This window comes from Strigops habroptila, chromosome 5, assembly GCF_004027225.2.
Source record: "Strigops habroptila isolate Jane chromosome 5, bStrHab1.2.pri, whole genome shotgun sequence".
NCBI classification, from domain to species: Eukaryota; Metazoa; Chordata; class Aves; order Psittaciformes; family Psittacidae; genus Strigops; species Strigops habroptila.
This window is the reverse complement of record NC_044281.2, coordinates 55,956,963-55,972,833: the sequence shown is the minus strand read 5'-3', so window position 1 is coordinate 55,972,833 and position 15,871 is coordinate 55,956,963. Positions and strand designations below refer to the sequence as shown.

Genomic DNA, 15,871 nt, shown 5'->3' with positions numbered 1-15,871 from the left:
CAAAAAGATGCGTACCTGATTTTTAGATACCGTCTTGTCTTTTGCAGGTTGATAACCTGCAAAGCTGACATGTACAAGGTCTGATGTACAAAGCCATGCTCTGTTAAGGACAAGTGAAAGAAATTAATTGTACTTCATCTCCAGTATTCAACCATAACACCATTTTGCTTTTCTGAAACAAAGCACATATTTCCAGGTTTTTGGGCACTGCACCTGTATCAATACTCTCAGTCAGTGCTTACGACAGAACACTGCCTGATTCATACATTCCTAGGACCTTTATGTTGTCTTGTTCCAGGTATGTCTTGTTCCATGTATCATTCTAGCTATGCATAAAATGGAATATTTAATAACAATCTTCTTCATGGTATTTCCATCGAAGAGAAATCCTCTGGATACAGCTGTGCTCTGCATCCAGGTCAAGAGCCAGGACCACATCTACCTCTGGACCAGAGTTATAAACATTTTAAAGTTTGGATTCTGTTTTGCACTGTGGAACAAAAGACCTGGTCCACAGAGTCTCTGCTCCCTGATCCTTTCCCACCAGAACAACCTATGTTTGGTTGGTACCTTCCACAGCTACTAATGATATGGGGAGATATATTCTTATCTTGGAAGGTCATAGTGCTTGCAAAATACTCCCACCATGGAACAGTGCTCAGCTAGGTGGACTGGCTCAGTGAAACAGCCCAAATTTCTGCTTGCTGTCAATTACCCTTACCTTTGCTCATCAGGAATTTAAAATATTACCAAGCTTAGACAGTATGTTTAAATCTGTTAAATATTATAGCCTTGCCTCTAATAATTGGCATTCTTTTCCCAAGACTTGCTGCTTCCAATTCTGAAGGGAAATAGCACTAATTAGCTGTATTAGGAAGACATGTGACATCTTATTTCACCGTAGCTACCTTCCTTTAAGTACAGCTGGCTAATTGCAGGACCAGAGCTATTGAAAATAAAGACTATATTGGTTATAGACAATTGACAACTGCCCAGATTCGAAGTTTGTTTTTCTATGCACTGGCAAGAAATCCCAGGCTAGACAATGAACTTATGTTTGTGAGCTTTGTTCTGGTTTCACCAAATGGCATCACAATGATGTCTGTAATACAGCTAGACCCTAACACAGTTTAAACTGCAATATGGTATAAGTCTGTCTGTACAATGTGGATAGACCTGAAGCTGTTTTAAATAGCAGAAGACTACTTGCAGAACCACGGAGTTCAGCATGAACTGATTTGCCCAGGATCTGTGAGTGGTTTTGCTTCTCAGCTCTCTGCTGCTGGTATCCAGATTTTCCACCAGCATCCATATTAAACTGGAAATGTGTCTATTAGCCTTAGCAGAGATTGCAAAGTACATTCAGATCAACAATTTTTTGATTAATATACTTGAGAAGTCCTGTTTGGGAGGATTTTCTCTTATACTGCACAGGATGTTCACTCTTTATCATTAACTTCTAGTACATCCAGCTAGAGCTGAGAGAGCTTGTACATTTAGTCACAAGATCTAAAAAAGCAGTAGCAAAGTGATAAAAACATGATCACCTGCATGTTTTCCCTTTCTCACATCTGCCACCATAAGAAGCCTGCCTGAGTCTTGGGCAGATCTAGACCAGCAAAGGAATACCTCAAAATGTAATGCCAAGGGTGTTCGAGTGGAAACAGAAGTCAGTTTCAGAGAGTCATGTAGCCAGCCAAATGCCTCACAGCCTCTTTGCTGCCTTCTAAAAGACTAGCTTTTGATCCCTGACCAATTCCAAGCTGTGGAATATTGGGAAGAAAATATTTCCCCAGCTCCTCCAAAGACTCTTTGTTTTACTTTGATTGCTTTGATCTATATACCTGCCAACCCCAACAACACAACTGGCCATCTTTTCACTCCTTGAATACTGGGATTTGATGATTTTATTTGAGACCAGAAATAGAATTCCCTTTTCTATTCCTACAGCTGTGTTCCTGAACACTCATCCTTTACTATATTTGTCTATGCATCACTCCTCTTGAGGAAGGACACCACAATGTACTTATCTTTAAGAACATATACTTACCCCAGGAATAAGATAGTTGGGAACAGATAATCTTTCTTTTTTTTTTTTTCAATAGAAAAAGCTTAACAAGAAGACAGGAAACTTTTTATCCTACTACTTTTTATACATGGCTTTGGTAATCAGAATTAAGACTAGCAGAGCTTTGCCATTCCAGCCAAACCTCAACACAAGGGAAAATGGGGTTCTAACCTGTGCTACCTGAGCCCATAGCAAAATCCTAGAGTACAGGCAAAAATCGCAGTTGCATCCCACATCAGCTGCATGACATGAATGCTCCACCTGGGATGGAACTGTGGGAGGAGCAATGGGAACAGGACATGCAAAGAAATCCTGGCAATATTGGCCAATACCTTCCCTTTTCAACAACTGAAACTGGTGAGATCTCAACAGCTGCACTTTCATGCTTTTGCTTAATATTGTACACCCCAATCCCACAGTCACTTTGCTATTAGCTGCAATATGTAAATGTGAAACTTGCTGAAAGTAACAGGCTGGAAAGCCATTTTGCCACAAGCTTTTCTCTCCCTTCAGTGCAGTAAGGTGACCATTTAAGTATGAACAGGCTTGACCTCTTTACACCTGTGAAGAACTTTAATGGTCATTTAATACATCAGTTTCCAGTGCACTGTCTGCTGCCTTCTGCTGTGTTGGAAGTACTTCCAGCATACTGTGAGTCACCTTAATACAGGTACTTTCTAGGTATATGTTTTGTTTAAGAACCTTGCACTGCTCCTCCACGTGCTTGCCACTCATTATTGAAGCACTATGCTCAGCAACACTGAAGAGTGGCCCAGGCAGCTGCACCAGAAACCAGGCTGACATGTCACTGCCCTCCTTCACAACAAGATCTTCCCCAGATCTACCAACATGTTTCACTTTAGGGTTTGGGTTTTTTTTTTTGTGCTTTAACATTTCTTCTGTTATTCATCAAACTTCTTTGCTGTCCTCATGTCTTTAATTTTACAAACACTCTTGTAGAAACCCCTAATATCTACAGTACCCAGTCCCTTGTTTTTCATGATTGCTTCCGTAGATAATTAGCAGACAATCCTGGTCCTGCAGACTTTACAATCTCTCTCTTCCTGCTATCAATGTTACTCTACGGTCATAAACTTGCACAGTGCATTTCCCTAGTCCCAGAATCCTGCAGTGTCTTTTCCACCTGACACCTGCCAGAACTGAACTACACGAAGAAATGTTTCAGACATGCAACATTGCATAAACTTGGGCCAGAATTGCAAGGCTCTTCATGCCACCCTCCATTAAAGCTTATGCTTGGAGGCTGGATTACCCCTGAACTTGCATAAAAGGGCAGACAAATGGACTCCACAGATGAAGAAGAGGTTAGGGGAAGAAATGTATGTATCTCAGATTGGTGGACGCTCACTGACTGACCACACTTACTTTGAAGATCACATAAGCAAAATACACTTTAAAAGACAACACAAATCGTTGAGAAGTCAATGACTTTCAGTTCTGCACTTAAAAATCAACCTTTTTGCTAATTTAGCAACAAGAATTTATATATAAAATTTCAAGTTTCAGAGGCAGGTAATGGTAGGCATCTATAGGTCTTCTGGTAAAACATCAGACCGAACTGCAATCAATATATTTTTGAATTAGTAACTTAGAGCATGTCCTACAGCACCACCTAGCAGGCTAATTTAAAAGTGGTCTATATCCCTTGATCCCCGACTCTAACGGTGTGCTTATGCAACAGAAATAGGGTTCAATTCAGCTTTCTTTCAACTTCCTAGGTGTAACAGCTATTTTTTGAAACCAGAATCGTGCTAACATGGTGGTTAGTGAAGCTGGGGTCTCTACTTTTCACAATCATATTTATTATAAAGCTCTTGAGAGAAACCATAGTGCAAATACAACGCTGTGGTGGCCTCTTGAGTTTTTGCGTAAGAAGCCATCGGTTTCTAGACATCTCCAGCTGCTACAGAAAGCAGAAGCACCTTTCAGAAAGTCAGGCTGCACAAACCCATCCCACCCTTCCTCCATATTCACCAGGAGAATAAGTAAGCCTCAGTGACCCTCAGGCTTTCAAAATCCATCATCACATTGTGTTTTGGTTTGTAAGGAGTCTGGTCTCCAGTTGTCCATTGTCCCCTGCATGCACTTTTTCCTTGTACATCTGCATGAAGTACAAATATCAATGCCAAGTTACAAATAGTAAGTTTTGGCAGATGATGAAGCTACATGCTGAGGCTGCAGACCCATGGCTATAACAGCTCTCAGCTGTTATAAAGGGGAGATGAAGGTCTCCTCTCCTTTTACAACTCTGGCATTTTTCAGACTTTTCAGTGATCCCATTCAGGTCTCTAATCTGCTAGAAAATTAGCTCTTTTTCCATTACTATGTTTTCTGCTGATAGTGAGTTAAAAGCAGTGACACAAGAGGGTCTGAGGAATGCCAGATTTGGCAAAAAGTGGTTCAGAAGGAGACAGAGAGGTGAGGAAGGTGGGATCTTTCCTCTGACTTCTCCCTTTGGGTAGCAGCAAACTGTTCATCTGCCTTGCCATACTGCATAAAACCATAACCTAAGGGCAGAACTGTGCCCTCTCATGAAGGAGTGTGTTTTCTTAGCAATTAACACTTGGTTATTGGAAGTTAAAACCAAGGCTGTCATTATCAGCCTCTGTTCACAACAGGGAGGGATGCTGGCTATGCCTAGCCAGGCCTGTTTAGCACTAGCATTTCTAAAACGCAGGAGATCATCTAGTAGGAAAAAGTTAGGGTGCGTATCTTTATCAGGATACTTCCACATAAATCCCGGAGGAATACCTGAATTTGAACAAAACCTAAGAATTCAGTTTAAAATCTTAATCCTTTCATGTGAAAGCAAACCTCAGGACAAAAGGTCGAGGAACTGAACCTCGACTGGTAAGAAATGCTTCAATCAGGGGCTGCTATAAAGAAAAATATAGCTCTGCCAAAATTAATCTAAGTAGAAAATAAACATAACTTGCTTTTATTTCCATTCTGCTGTTTCTCAATCCATTATAGAGCATTATTTCTACTTGGATTGTGAAAAACTGGTATGTCATGACTGCCTGGCATGAAGGGATGTTTTAAAACAACCACTGAGCATCAATACATGCTTGTCCTATAGATGAGGCAAAACTGATCTTCTGCTACTACCCAAACAAAATCCTCAGCTGGCCAAAAGCTGTCTGGCCCTGTTTTGCAAGGGCAAATTCTCTGTCCTTGTTTTGCAAGGGCTGCACAACCTGGGGGCAAGGCTGGACTCATCAGAACCATGCCTTTGCAGGCCAGTGCTTGCCAAAGGATGCTGCTTTAGCAAACCAGCACTGTCAAGTGACCGGCAGAGCTTCCCAGGCTGTGGAACAAATCCATGCAGGATTACTGAGAAACTGCACAAGCCATCTTCTGCTTTCAGCAAATCGTAACTCTAAAGCAAATAAAATTCTCTGCATGTGTTATTTCCTATTAAGGATGGCAGAGAAAACAAACCCTGTGATGGATGCTAGTTATGCCACTTATTGCCTTCCCAGTAAGCGTTCCTGTGCTGCAGTGGGAGGGCTGGATTAATAATATATATGTAAGGTATTTTACAGGAAAAACACATGAAGTTCCAGCACGAAACACAAGGACACGGAATGGATTTATGACCCCGGGAGACGGTCCCTTCCCCGGGCCACAGCTGCCGCTCGGGTGCCCCTCGCGGAGCGGCGGCCTTGCTCCTCGCCTTCAAGGTAGCGCAGCGGGTCGGACCTCCCAAAGGGAAGGAGAGCTCTGCCGCCCCACGGCTCAGCCTCGTGAGCTCAACGCCCGAGAGGGCGACAACCCCGCCGCCTCGCTGACGGGGACCCAACCCCTCCACACACCGGCCCGACATGGCGCCACCGCCCGCCCCTTCCCCTGCTCCTTCCGCCCGCCGCACGGCAGCTGGGAGACGGCCGGCCGGCCGGAGCCCCGCCTCGGCCGCGGCGCGGGGAGCCTCGGTAGGTGCGGGTAGGGGCGGCGGGAGGCGGAGGATGAGGATGAGGAAGAGGAGGAGAGGCCGGCCTGAGGCGAGGGGCCACAGGCCTTCGGCGTCCCCCGGCATGGAGGGGCGAAGGGGGAAGGGAAGGACGGGGAGCGCTGACCCCGTGGCCTGGCCCCGGGGCCAGTGGGGGACTCGCGTAAAACCGGGCCCCCCTTATATTTTTGTTTTTCGCCAAGTGAGCCTTGAAATCCTGAGCCCTGGAAGCGGGTCCGGCCCTTGCCCCGCTTCCTGATACTGTTTTAAGTTGGGCTTTCCCTTTCCCTTCAGCTATATGCAGTTAGAAAATAAATTTATTCGAATGCATCAATTTACCCGTTTTGAAAGTTAGTTATTAAAATTCCCAGATTGAAGTGACAGCGAGTGCCCGTAACACCACAAACAAATAATATTTCAGCATTTGGGGGAGACCACCTTATAAACGTTGTGGCTTTATGGGAGCTAACTGACTGGTTACGTTTGCAGGATATGGACTGTGGAATTTGCCTTGTAGCTTCTGGTTGCCTTGTTATACATAAATTGCACAAAGTTTATGGATAAAAATAAAGATGCCATATGCAGTTAGGGCAGCAGTGGGATTATCTGCAGGAGCTGAGAGTCTGTGCTTGCCCTTGGGGAAGATTTGAAAGCACAAATGCTAAAAGGTATTGAGGGCAATTTGCCTGTTATTTTCATGAGTATGGACTACCATGAGAAAGTGAATACTGTCTGGCATTTCATGCTTATTCTTGCATTAGGTGTGTGGCAGGACTGTTGAGTGTAATCCAGTCAAGAACATAGCCTGGGCTGCGAGGGGTCTGTCCACAAAGGTTTGAAACCATGTCTGCACAAGAGGATAATTTAATTTAATTCAAAAAAAAAAAAAAAAAAAAAATTACTTGGCAACTGTTGCAGTTTTTATGACTGAAGCAGGAAAAAAGTGTTAATGTGCTGAGGTATATCCTGCTGTTATGGCTGTTCAGGAGGAGTTTGTAGATAAGAACAGTGCTTCCTGCCCAGCTTTCCTGCGGTTCACCCGTGGGCTGCCGGCTGCCTGCCTGTCCAGGTGTTCTTCCCAGCATCCCAAGTCCCTGACCAGGAGGAGTACTCAGCATCCTGTGTGGTAGTCAAGCACCATTTGGTCGTGTAAAAAAGGAGAGTAGACTCGTTTTCAGCATGGTCTGTCCTTCCCTCGCTGGTGTGGACGTAAGATAAAGGGTGAATTTTCTCCTTGCAGTGTTCCTAATCTTAAATAGATCTGTTAGCCAGCGGAAATGAGAGGGCTTTCTCTAACATGAGCTCACCGTCACGTGTGGATCGAGTGATAGGCTTCATATAATCATCCCTTTAAAAGTGCTGGCCTCCCCACTGTAAATGGCATGACCTTTTCAGGCAGTTCTAGACTACCAGATTTGCTGAGAGATTAACTACAAAGAGGGCATTTGGGCATACTGTTACTATTTTCTAGTTTTTAGCTCTATTATCGAGGTTTTCTCCCAAAATTGGGTTTCATCCAAGCTCTTGGCTCTTTAGCATGTTTTTCTTAAACAATTTTGTCAAACAAATTACCACCTCCAGTCTTCAGCAGAATGTAAGAATACTACCACTTATTACACTTAGAAATATATATTAAATTATTGTATACTTACATGCATCATTGTTTTTATTAAGCACTCAGTATGTGTGCAGTGCAGTATAAACATTAAACAAGATTATTCTTCCCCTGGTGAATTTGTCTGAAAGAGCTTCATTTCATAGAAAGGAGAAGTAATAACATACCATTAAAACACGCCTTTAATTTAATCCCTTTTTGTTTCCTTGTGGTTAATACTCCTTTGCTGTTGATCATGGCTGGTGTGCCCTGGCATGTCATGCAGTGCTATTTATGATGTTACAGCCCCCAGTTGTCTACTCTACCCCTCTGCAAGATGTTCTTGTTCAGTGTGAGTGGAAGAAGACAACATATGTCTGTGTTTCAGCTGCTGCGTACAAAGCCCAGCAGCATAGCTGAAACCCACCTTTGATAGTGCTCTACACTAAGACATTGGTTGTTGTATCAAAGCACGGTTTTCTTCTGCCACCTCAGCTTCCTGTCAGGACAGCTGGAAATACTAATGTCTTCAACAGCTGCACCAAGATTTTTTGAAGCTCATGTGTTAAAGCCCTGTAAGAACAGACGTTGCAAGATGCAAATGGAAACAGGGGCATCCAATTTTCCCTGATGTCTGTTGGATTTAGGTGCCTAGTTCACTTTTATATATGTATAGAAGCATTATTCTAGAGGACAATTCTGTAGCCAATGGGATTTTTTAAGAGATGGGAGCTTTCCTGGGCAGAGCACATCACGTGGCTTGGACCATAAAAGGAACTGATACTCCCCAAGGGAAGCAGGACTCTTGAACTGAAGGAGTTGGCAGGTTTGGAAGTTTTAAGTTTATCTGCTTATTTAAAGAGTCACATCATAGTTGTCTGCCCTGAAACAATTTCTGTTCCAGTTTATGCTCTGTGTTGCACATATTATTTGTCAGAGAAATTATTTCATAGACAAATTTTAAAAAGTAGCCATTGAAAGCATGCTGCTTTCTGAAAATAGCTTTTTGCTGAGTAAGCTGCAACCTCTGCCTGGAAGTTGAAATCTGAAAAACAAAGAACGAACCCCAAAACCACCACCCCCTCCGCTAAAAGTAGAAAAAGCACATACTGGTTGGGGGGGGTGTGTTTTGTGATGGGATTGTTTTGGGGTTGTTTTGGGGTTTTTTAATAGTGAGTTGACTATCCATTAAAACAAACTGAAAGAAAATTCTGCCTCCTGAAATTTTCAAGTCAAAATGTAATCCTATTTTGGAAGTTGGAGTCAAGCTTAAGTTACTAAATTTAGTATTGATGTTACTGATTAAATTTTTTGGAGCTGTACTGTAGAGGAGGTTAGTGTAGATTAATTATTGGCTCTTTCTGGCTTTAGTATCTGTAGTCTTTGTCTGTAGTGGAGTGCAACAGTAGGACTGTGCTGGCAAGGACTAGACAAGTATGTTGGGTAAATACAGAATGTGTATTGATTGCTTGGGGAAGGAAGAAGTATGGTGGCTTTATTGTTGTCTTTATTGCGGTAAATTGATTTACTGGAGGAGTGGGAGAAATTAATTCTTTGTATCAATCATCCTATGTTTAAGGCCTAGAAATTAATGAGCATCACTTTCTCTGTAAAGGTGTTTTGTGTTTTATTAAAGAGAGAATGTTTCTTTTATTATTGTGCTCTGCTTCTCATGATTTTTGCCCTCTTTTTTTTTTGTTTGTTGTTTTTAATGCTACAGAGATGAGACCCATTTATGCACACTTTAATTCCTGATTTTATGTTACAAACAGGTTAGGATTTGACTATGGCAGTGCGGTTCCTGCGGAAGGCATCTGTGTGGTTAAAGAAGCGCAAGATCACTTTGTTGGCCGTTTCTTGCATGGGACTGTTTGGTGCTAACCTTTCCTATCATGTGTTTCCTGATCAGACGTTCAAACTGTTGCATGAGTGCTGGTCAGAGGGGCAGCCAGCTGAGCTTTCACAGAGGCTCTGTGGTGTCTTTCAGGATGTCCTTCAAGATACTGGCGTGAAGCCCGCTGACTCCTATCAAGCCTTTGCAGCTTCTGGCTTCCACCCTGTGAGTGCTGGAATCCCCTGGTTCCCTGCAGGCTCTTTTGTGGGCATCCCGCCTAACTTTGATAGCACAGCTGAGGATAAAAAAGGAATAGTCAACCATGTTGTTGTCATCAGTGGCAAGGAAGTAGACTGGGAGAGCAACGAAGGAGTTGCTTTGAAGGAAGCTCTGACGTTTTCTCTTGAAGCTCAGAAGTTTGCCCTTGCCAGAGAAGTTATGTATTTGCAGAACGGCAGCCCTTTAGCAAGTGCAGCTGTGGCTCCAACTTGCTTAGCTGGTACATTTTTCTGTGGGAGAGGTATAAAACTACTTCTGGGTTTGTCTTCTGGCCCCGTGTTACTTCGCGGCATCTGTAACCTCGTAACTGCTGCTGTGGGACTGATGTGCTATTACGTTTCTTACGACGCTATGACCTATCACCTAGACTGCAAGGCTGACAGAAAGGCAGCTACTGTTTCCAAAGAGTACGCCAGAGGTGGGGTTGAATTCTATGATAAAATCTTGTCCCGCAACAGGATCTTTCGCGGTCTGATGGGCAAACAAGGGATGAAAATTTATGCCCCGAGTGGTAACCTGTTCCCAAGGCACTGGTTCAGAATAAAGTATACCCCATACACTTACCGAAGAGATTTGATTGTTAATATTTTAAGAGAGCTCCAGGCATAGGGAGTGCTTGAATTTTAAACCTGTGAATTGTGTATTCTCTTGGAACACTGCTGTGCTGCTTTTTTTTTTTTTTGTCCCCTGCTGTTTCTTCATGATTAGAATTTCAGGGTTTATTTTTGCATATAGCTCGAGCAAGTTATTGCACATTCTGTCAATAAGGAATTCTCTCTTAAAATATTAAAGACTCGCTTCAAAAGTGCTCTGTTCTGTGTGCATCTCAAATCACAAGATCACTGAGGAGGGAAACTTCCCACACACTGATCTGGAAGTTCTGCTGCCCTATCAAGTCATGAGATGCATCTTAGGTGCTTTCTGGCTGTATGGCATAAGCTTATTATTCTTGTGACTTTCATGAAAAAGTTTGACAAAATCTCCTAGCCTGTATAGAATAAAGGGAGACTTTACCTTTAGGCAGGGAGCTTTCAAAGCTTCAGGGTAATTTTTTTTTGACTTTTCTTCCAGGTAAATCCAATATAACTGGTGAAGATAAAGGTTTTTTGGCTGGGTGATGTAGTGGCTCAAGACTGAAATAACAACTGTTTTGTATAGCCTGTGAGTTCAATTCATCCTAATGTTACTCCTTCAGAGAAATCTAAACTCCATTAAATGTTCTCAGAGAGAATTTGGCCCGCTTGTTTTATGTGGTTGAACGAGCTGCTACTACATAGAGAGTGCAGAGAGGAAACAGAGGAATTTTTTGAGATTTACAACAAGTAGCAGTTTAAACAAAATTAAATTAATCTGCTTGCTTCTTACCACTCCTTACTGTTGCTTTTCATTAAGGTGCCTGCAGCTAGTGCTGTTATTTAACATTCTCAGGTTGTAAAGTACCAGTGATGCTAATGTGTTTTGCAGTTGTGCACTTTGCTTTACTCTTACAGTGGGATTCTCCATGAAGCTCCACATATCTCTAAATGCCGTGTCTGGTTTACCCTTATTTGAACTTGCTGTGGCATGTTGGTGTCAGTAAGGGGGGGCTGGCTAGTATTAATTCACATACCCTTGCCTTCCAAAGAGATGTTCTTGCCAAGGGCTTATGCACCTCCATCACTATATAGTCAAGCTCCTATTCTGTTGCCATCTGTGTAATCTGGAAGCATAGTACTGTCAATATAAGGGAAATTGCAGTTGAATTTGCAACTGCTAATTAAGGTTTTCCTGAACTTTGGGAACATATGGGTTGTCCTGGAAAAGGTTTGTATTGTGTATGCATTGCCACTTAATTGTTGGTTGCAAGATCACCCATGCTATTGGGCAAGTAAGAATAGCACAACTCAAATACATGGCCATGGGAATACTCATGCAGTCTCATAACATTGCAAATGTTCTTCTGGAACTTCCACTGAAATAAAATTAGGAGTTCCCCATACTGGTGACAGAAATGGTCTAGTTTTGAAAGTAAAATAGAAGCAAGCAGCCCAGAATTAAAGGCGAAAACATCATGCTCTTCCATGCTAAGAACAGTCTTATGTGGAAAAACAAGTTCATGCCATGGCCCGGAAGAGCCCAAGTGAATCAGTTTGTAAATAGTGTCAGTGAACAGCCTTACAGTCTCCCCCAGTTCTGAAGCTAAAACTCTGAGGAGTTTAGAAAACTTGTTTTAGTAGTAACTGGCTTCTCTTGCACTGCTCAGATGAGGCAGATTTCATACATTTTTTTTGTGTAGAAAAGCAACAGAAAATGTTCCAGGAATTGCTAGGAGAAATGGATATAAGAAGTCTAAGCCAAGAAACTGTAAAAGCAAAGGTGTGAATGAAATAATGAACTCTCATAAAGATGGGTATTGTCTACAAAAATGAAACTCTGTCTGGTAAAGTGATTAAAGGATGAAGTATGAGTAGCAAATAACCAAAATGAGTTGCCAGTTTTAATTTATACACAATCTATTTTAAAGAGAGATTTCCTTGACTCATTTGTTTACATTATCGTGAATTTTCTAGGTAAAAGGAAATTATCCTTGTAACTAAATTTTTACATAAATGTAATGCTTGTTGTTACATAAAGCTTTAGTGGATAATGCTGCAAGAGGCAAAAGCTACCTAGGTGCTTTGCTCAGAATTCCCACTGACGTGCAATAAATGCAGGGTCTGGCTCACGTTTCTTCCTTTATCCTAAAAATTGTGGTTTCTTGTCATGGAAATGCCTTCAGCTTGTTTAATGGTCAAAACAATAAAACAGTCAGAAATAGAGCAAGACTGAGAGCTAGACAGTCTTCTTGAGGACAAATAAACTGTAGAAATAATCTGATTTAATTTCTGAATCAGCTGCTATGGGTGTCTGGCTGCTCTTTCAGTTTACAGGAAGAAGGAGCTTCAGAGGTGGCTTCCAAGAGAGAAACCTCCACTCAGATATCATGTGAGTAAAGAATGTCCCTCTTCATATTGCCACAAGGGCTTTAGTTGAAATGTAGTGTCCTTTAGAAAACAGCACTTTTTATTATTAGTAGAGCACTGTTATCACCCCTTTTCACATTACAGTGGTTTCTAGAACCTGACAGATAAGATGGTGAGAGAGCTAACTGTGAAGCCTGTTGCCCGACAGGGCAAGCTGCTGGTGTTGGGAGAGGTGATGCTGGAAGCTAAGCCAATTGCTGGCATTTTGCCATTGGCCATAGCAGTTGTGAAACAACCACTGTGACGAAGTGTGGTTTGGGTAGGAGTGAATTAAAATGTGAGTCAAATTGTCATGACTGAATCACCAGAAGCTTTCATTAAAAGAACAAATGCAGAGAATCCATCCCAGAGTTTGTACTACTATATGCAGCCATTATGGGCATTGTTAAAACTTAACTGGAGGCATCTCCACTACATGGAAATGCAATTCCTAGCAAGCAGCAGACACTGAGACAAGCATGTGGGCCATATCCTGCAACCGTTACCTGCTTGTGTTCATTAAAAGCTTCATGTAGCAGATGTGTTTAATATAAAAATGATGAAGTTGCAGTCAACCTGCCATCCATGCATCCAGTTCGTCCTTGATTTCATTCATCTCAGCTGGAAGTGTGTATAACTGAAAGGCAGAGGAATGCTGATGTAGGAAGATGTAATTAAGAACTCAGAATAAGGAGAACATTGTCAGGCATCAGAGAAGCTGAATTTGGCTGTTAACAAAACTAGACTTAAGAACAGGAAAACAATGTAATTATTCTCTAGGAACTGGTATGTTAGACAAGTTAACCGTGAAAGAGCTGAAAAATGGCTTGTGGATGTTTTGCTGGGCTTCTTTTTCACTGAGAATATATCAGTTTGTTTAGTTGAAGCGAGTATGTTCAAGCTGCTCAAAGTGCCAAACCTGTAAAGTGGAGAAAATTACTAAAAGTTGTCTAGAAGTCAGTCTGTCTTTCCCATCTAGAAAAAAAAGCTGTATTTTGGACAAGCAAAACTCTTAAGACTTCATAGCCAGAAATGGACACTGAAATGTCTCTGCAGCTGGGAACTCTTGCTCTTCTCAGTCAGACCAAGTTTGCCATGATGTATCCCGGTCTCCAATCTTGAGAGAAAGGGTGCTCTTAAAAACTCAGTTGTGTCCAAAAATGCTCTTTAGAAAACACAGCCCAGGTCTATGTTTATTTTCCCCCACCTTAGTCTTCTTATACTGAAAACAGAATTATCCCCCAAATCATGCTTCCCAGAGAACATTTGTGGTGGGATTTTTTTGTTTGTTTGTTTGGGTTTTTTTTTTACCAATGGTTAAACTTCCATCATCTTGAAGTTGGGCCCTCTTCAAGTCCTGATCTTGTTACTCAGAGTCAGTAGCTACTTTGGTCTGCAGGATCATTACTGTGTTAATGTAGTCAAGGTGTTAACAGTTTTTTTCAATATAAATGAGTAACAGGTGAAGCACTGTCCTCCTTCGTGTGTGGTCAAGCTAATTCTGCTGTAGATGTCTTGCAAAACAGCAGATCTCATTAGGATGACTAATAGTATTTAGACAACATAAGACACTATGAGTGCGATTCCAGGTTCATGGTTCCAGCAGTTCTTGCAGAGGGAACATTTAGAAAGCGTATGCAGTATCCAAACAACTTTTCTTTAGTAACTGTCTAGTGGTTTAGTGCAGACCTGCTGACTTTTGGTAGCTTTGTTTCTGTCACTTGCCGAAATGATTTTCCAGTGAGAATGTTGTTTCTTCATTCTCTGTTCTTTTTCATTTCTCCTTGCTCTGCTATTCTAATTGCCTCTGCTGCCTGCTGACTCATCTTGCAGGCTGCTTCAGCTCACTCAAACAAGATTTGTGAACTTTTGAAGCTCTCACTTGCTGCTTGCACTTGCATTTGCACTACCTACTTGTCCTGCAGTACTTACTAGCTAAAGACCACAGCAGCTTGAACTTCTCTTCTGTTTTATTAGATTTAGTCTATGTGTTTTCGCAATGCAAAATGCCTTTGCCTAAATGAAAAATAGCCGTTGTGGTTAAAAACACTCTTGTTTTGCCACCAAAAAAAAAAAAAAATTGCTTTTGAATTTTCCATTAAGCATTACTTTTTGAAAGATGTATTTCTTACCATCTGTGGCACCCAGTTCCCTTTTGATCTTTATTTTCCTCTGTCACTATGCTGCTATTACCTTTGAGCCCTTAAAAATTCTGTTTCCTGTTCCTGAAAATCACACAGAATTTCATACACTTCTATGGCTAGGTGACATATTGTGACTTGAGAAATAACAAGTAATGTTGTACCATTAGCTGCTTGTACTGATGTTGCCCTAGCTCAGGCACGTCCGTTTTACATTTGAGTGCTGCTGTGTAGGGATACTGCATGCTGGCTGTGAGAACTGCGACTTCTCAAGTTGCTTGTATTGCTAGTCCCTCTGAGGAGCTTATAGATATGTTTTAATCACCTGCCACTGAGCAGAAGCAGAGAGATCTATTGGATTTTGTCTGATGAAAAAGAACACTTTTTTTTTTTTTTTTTGTCAAAGCAAGTATTTTTAATAACTCTTGCAAGGTTGAGGGGTTTGGGACACAGAAGAAAAACGCAGGCAAAACAAAAGAAAATCATCCCATGTTCCTCAAACTTTCTAAATCTTGATGTTGTTACAAAGCTGTGTATTACACAAGAATTGCAATAGAGTTCTGTAACCAATTGCATCTTATCTCTAGGTTATCCCTTTAAAAGAACTAAGCTTTGCAGTCCTGACAGTATATACAGATGCTTAGCTGCTGTTGACTAGTGTCTTCATGACTGTGTCGACTACAGTAAAACTCAGTCTGCTAGGTACATGCTCAAGTATTCACCTTTTCCATCAATACCCAGTTCCTTGTGTGTAGCCACATTCCAGATACTGCAGGTAACACGCACGCACCCCAGTCAAAAGTTTCTGCTTCAGTTCCCTTACCCACACCAATTCCTCCTTTGGACTGGACGCAGTTACTGCACAGCCACCAGAGGTTTCAGTGGTGTATCCCCTGATTTAAAGACGTTGAGAACTTAATGTGATGGTTCTTTCTCCAACTTCCACTAAGCAACATCTAACAGATCAATACCGTGCTGGCTCTACCAAGTATGATGGTCCACAG

At 41.9% G+C, this 15,871-nt stretch overlaps 1 protein-coding gene across 5 annotated transcripts; it reads left to right on the top strand.

Moving 5' to 3' along the window:
- Nucleotides 1–5,743: 5,743 nt before the first annotated feature.
- Nucleotides 5,744–12,454, top strand: TMEM177 (transmembrane protein 177). 5 transcript variants are annotated; one of them, XM_030485994.1, is made up of 2 exons: nucleotides 5,744–6,021; nucleotides 9,405–12,454. In XM_030485994.1, exon 2 carries the CDS (start codon nucleotides 9,419–9,421, stop codon nucleotides 10,352–10,354), a length of 936 nt encoding a protein of 311 aa, XP_030341854.1. In that variant the 5' UTR covers nucleotides 5,744–6,021; nucleotides 9,405–9,418; the 3' UTR covers nucleotides 10,355–12,454. The 5 variants fall into 5 exon arrangements, with proteins under 5 accessions (XP_030341854.1, XP_030341859.1, XP_030341858.1 ...); XM_030485999.1 differs by having other exon boundaries at nucleotides 5,786–6,021; nucleotides 9,620–12,454; XM_030485998.1 differs by lacking the exon at nucleotides 5,744–6,021 and adding an exon at nucleotides 6,080–7,632.
- The last annotated feature ends 3,417 nt before the right edge of the window (nucleotides 12,455–15,871 follow it).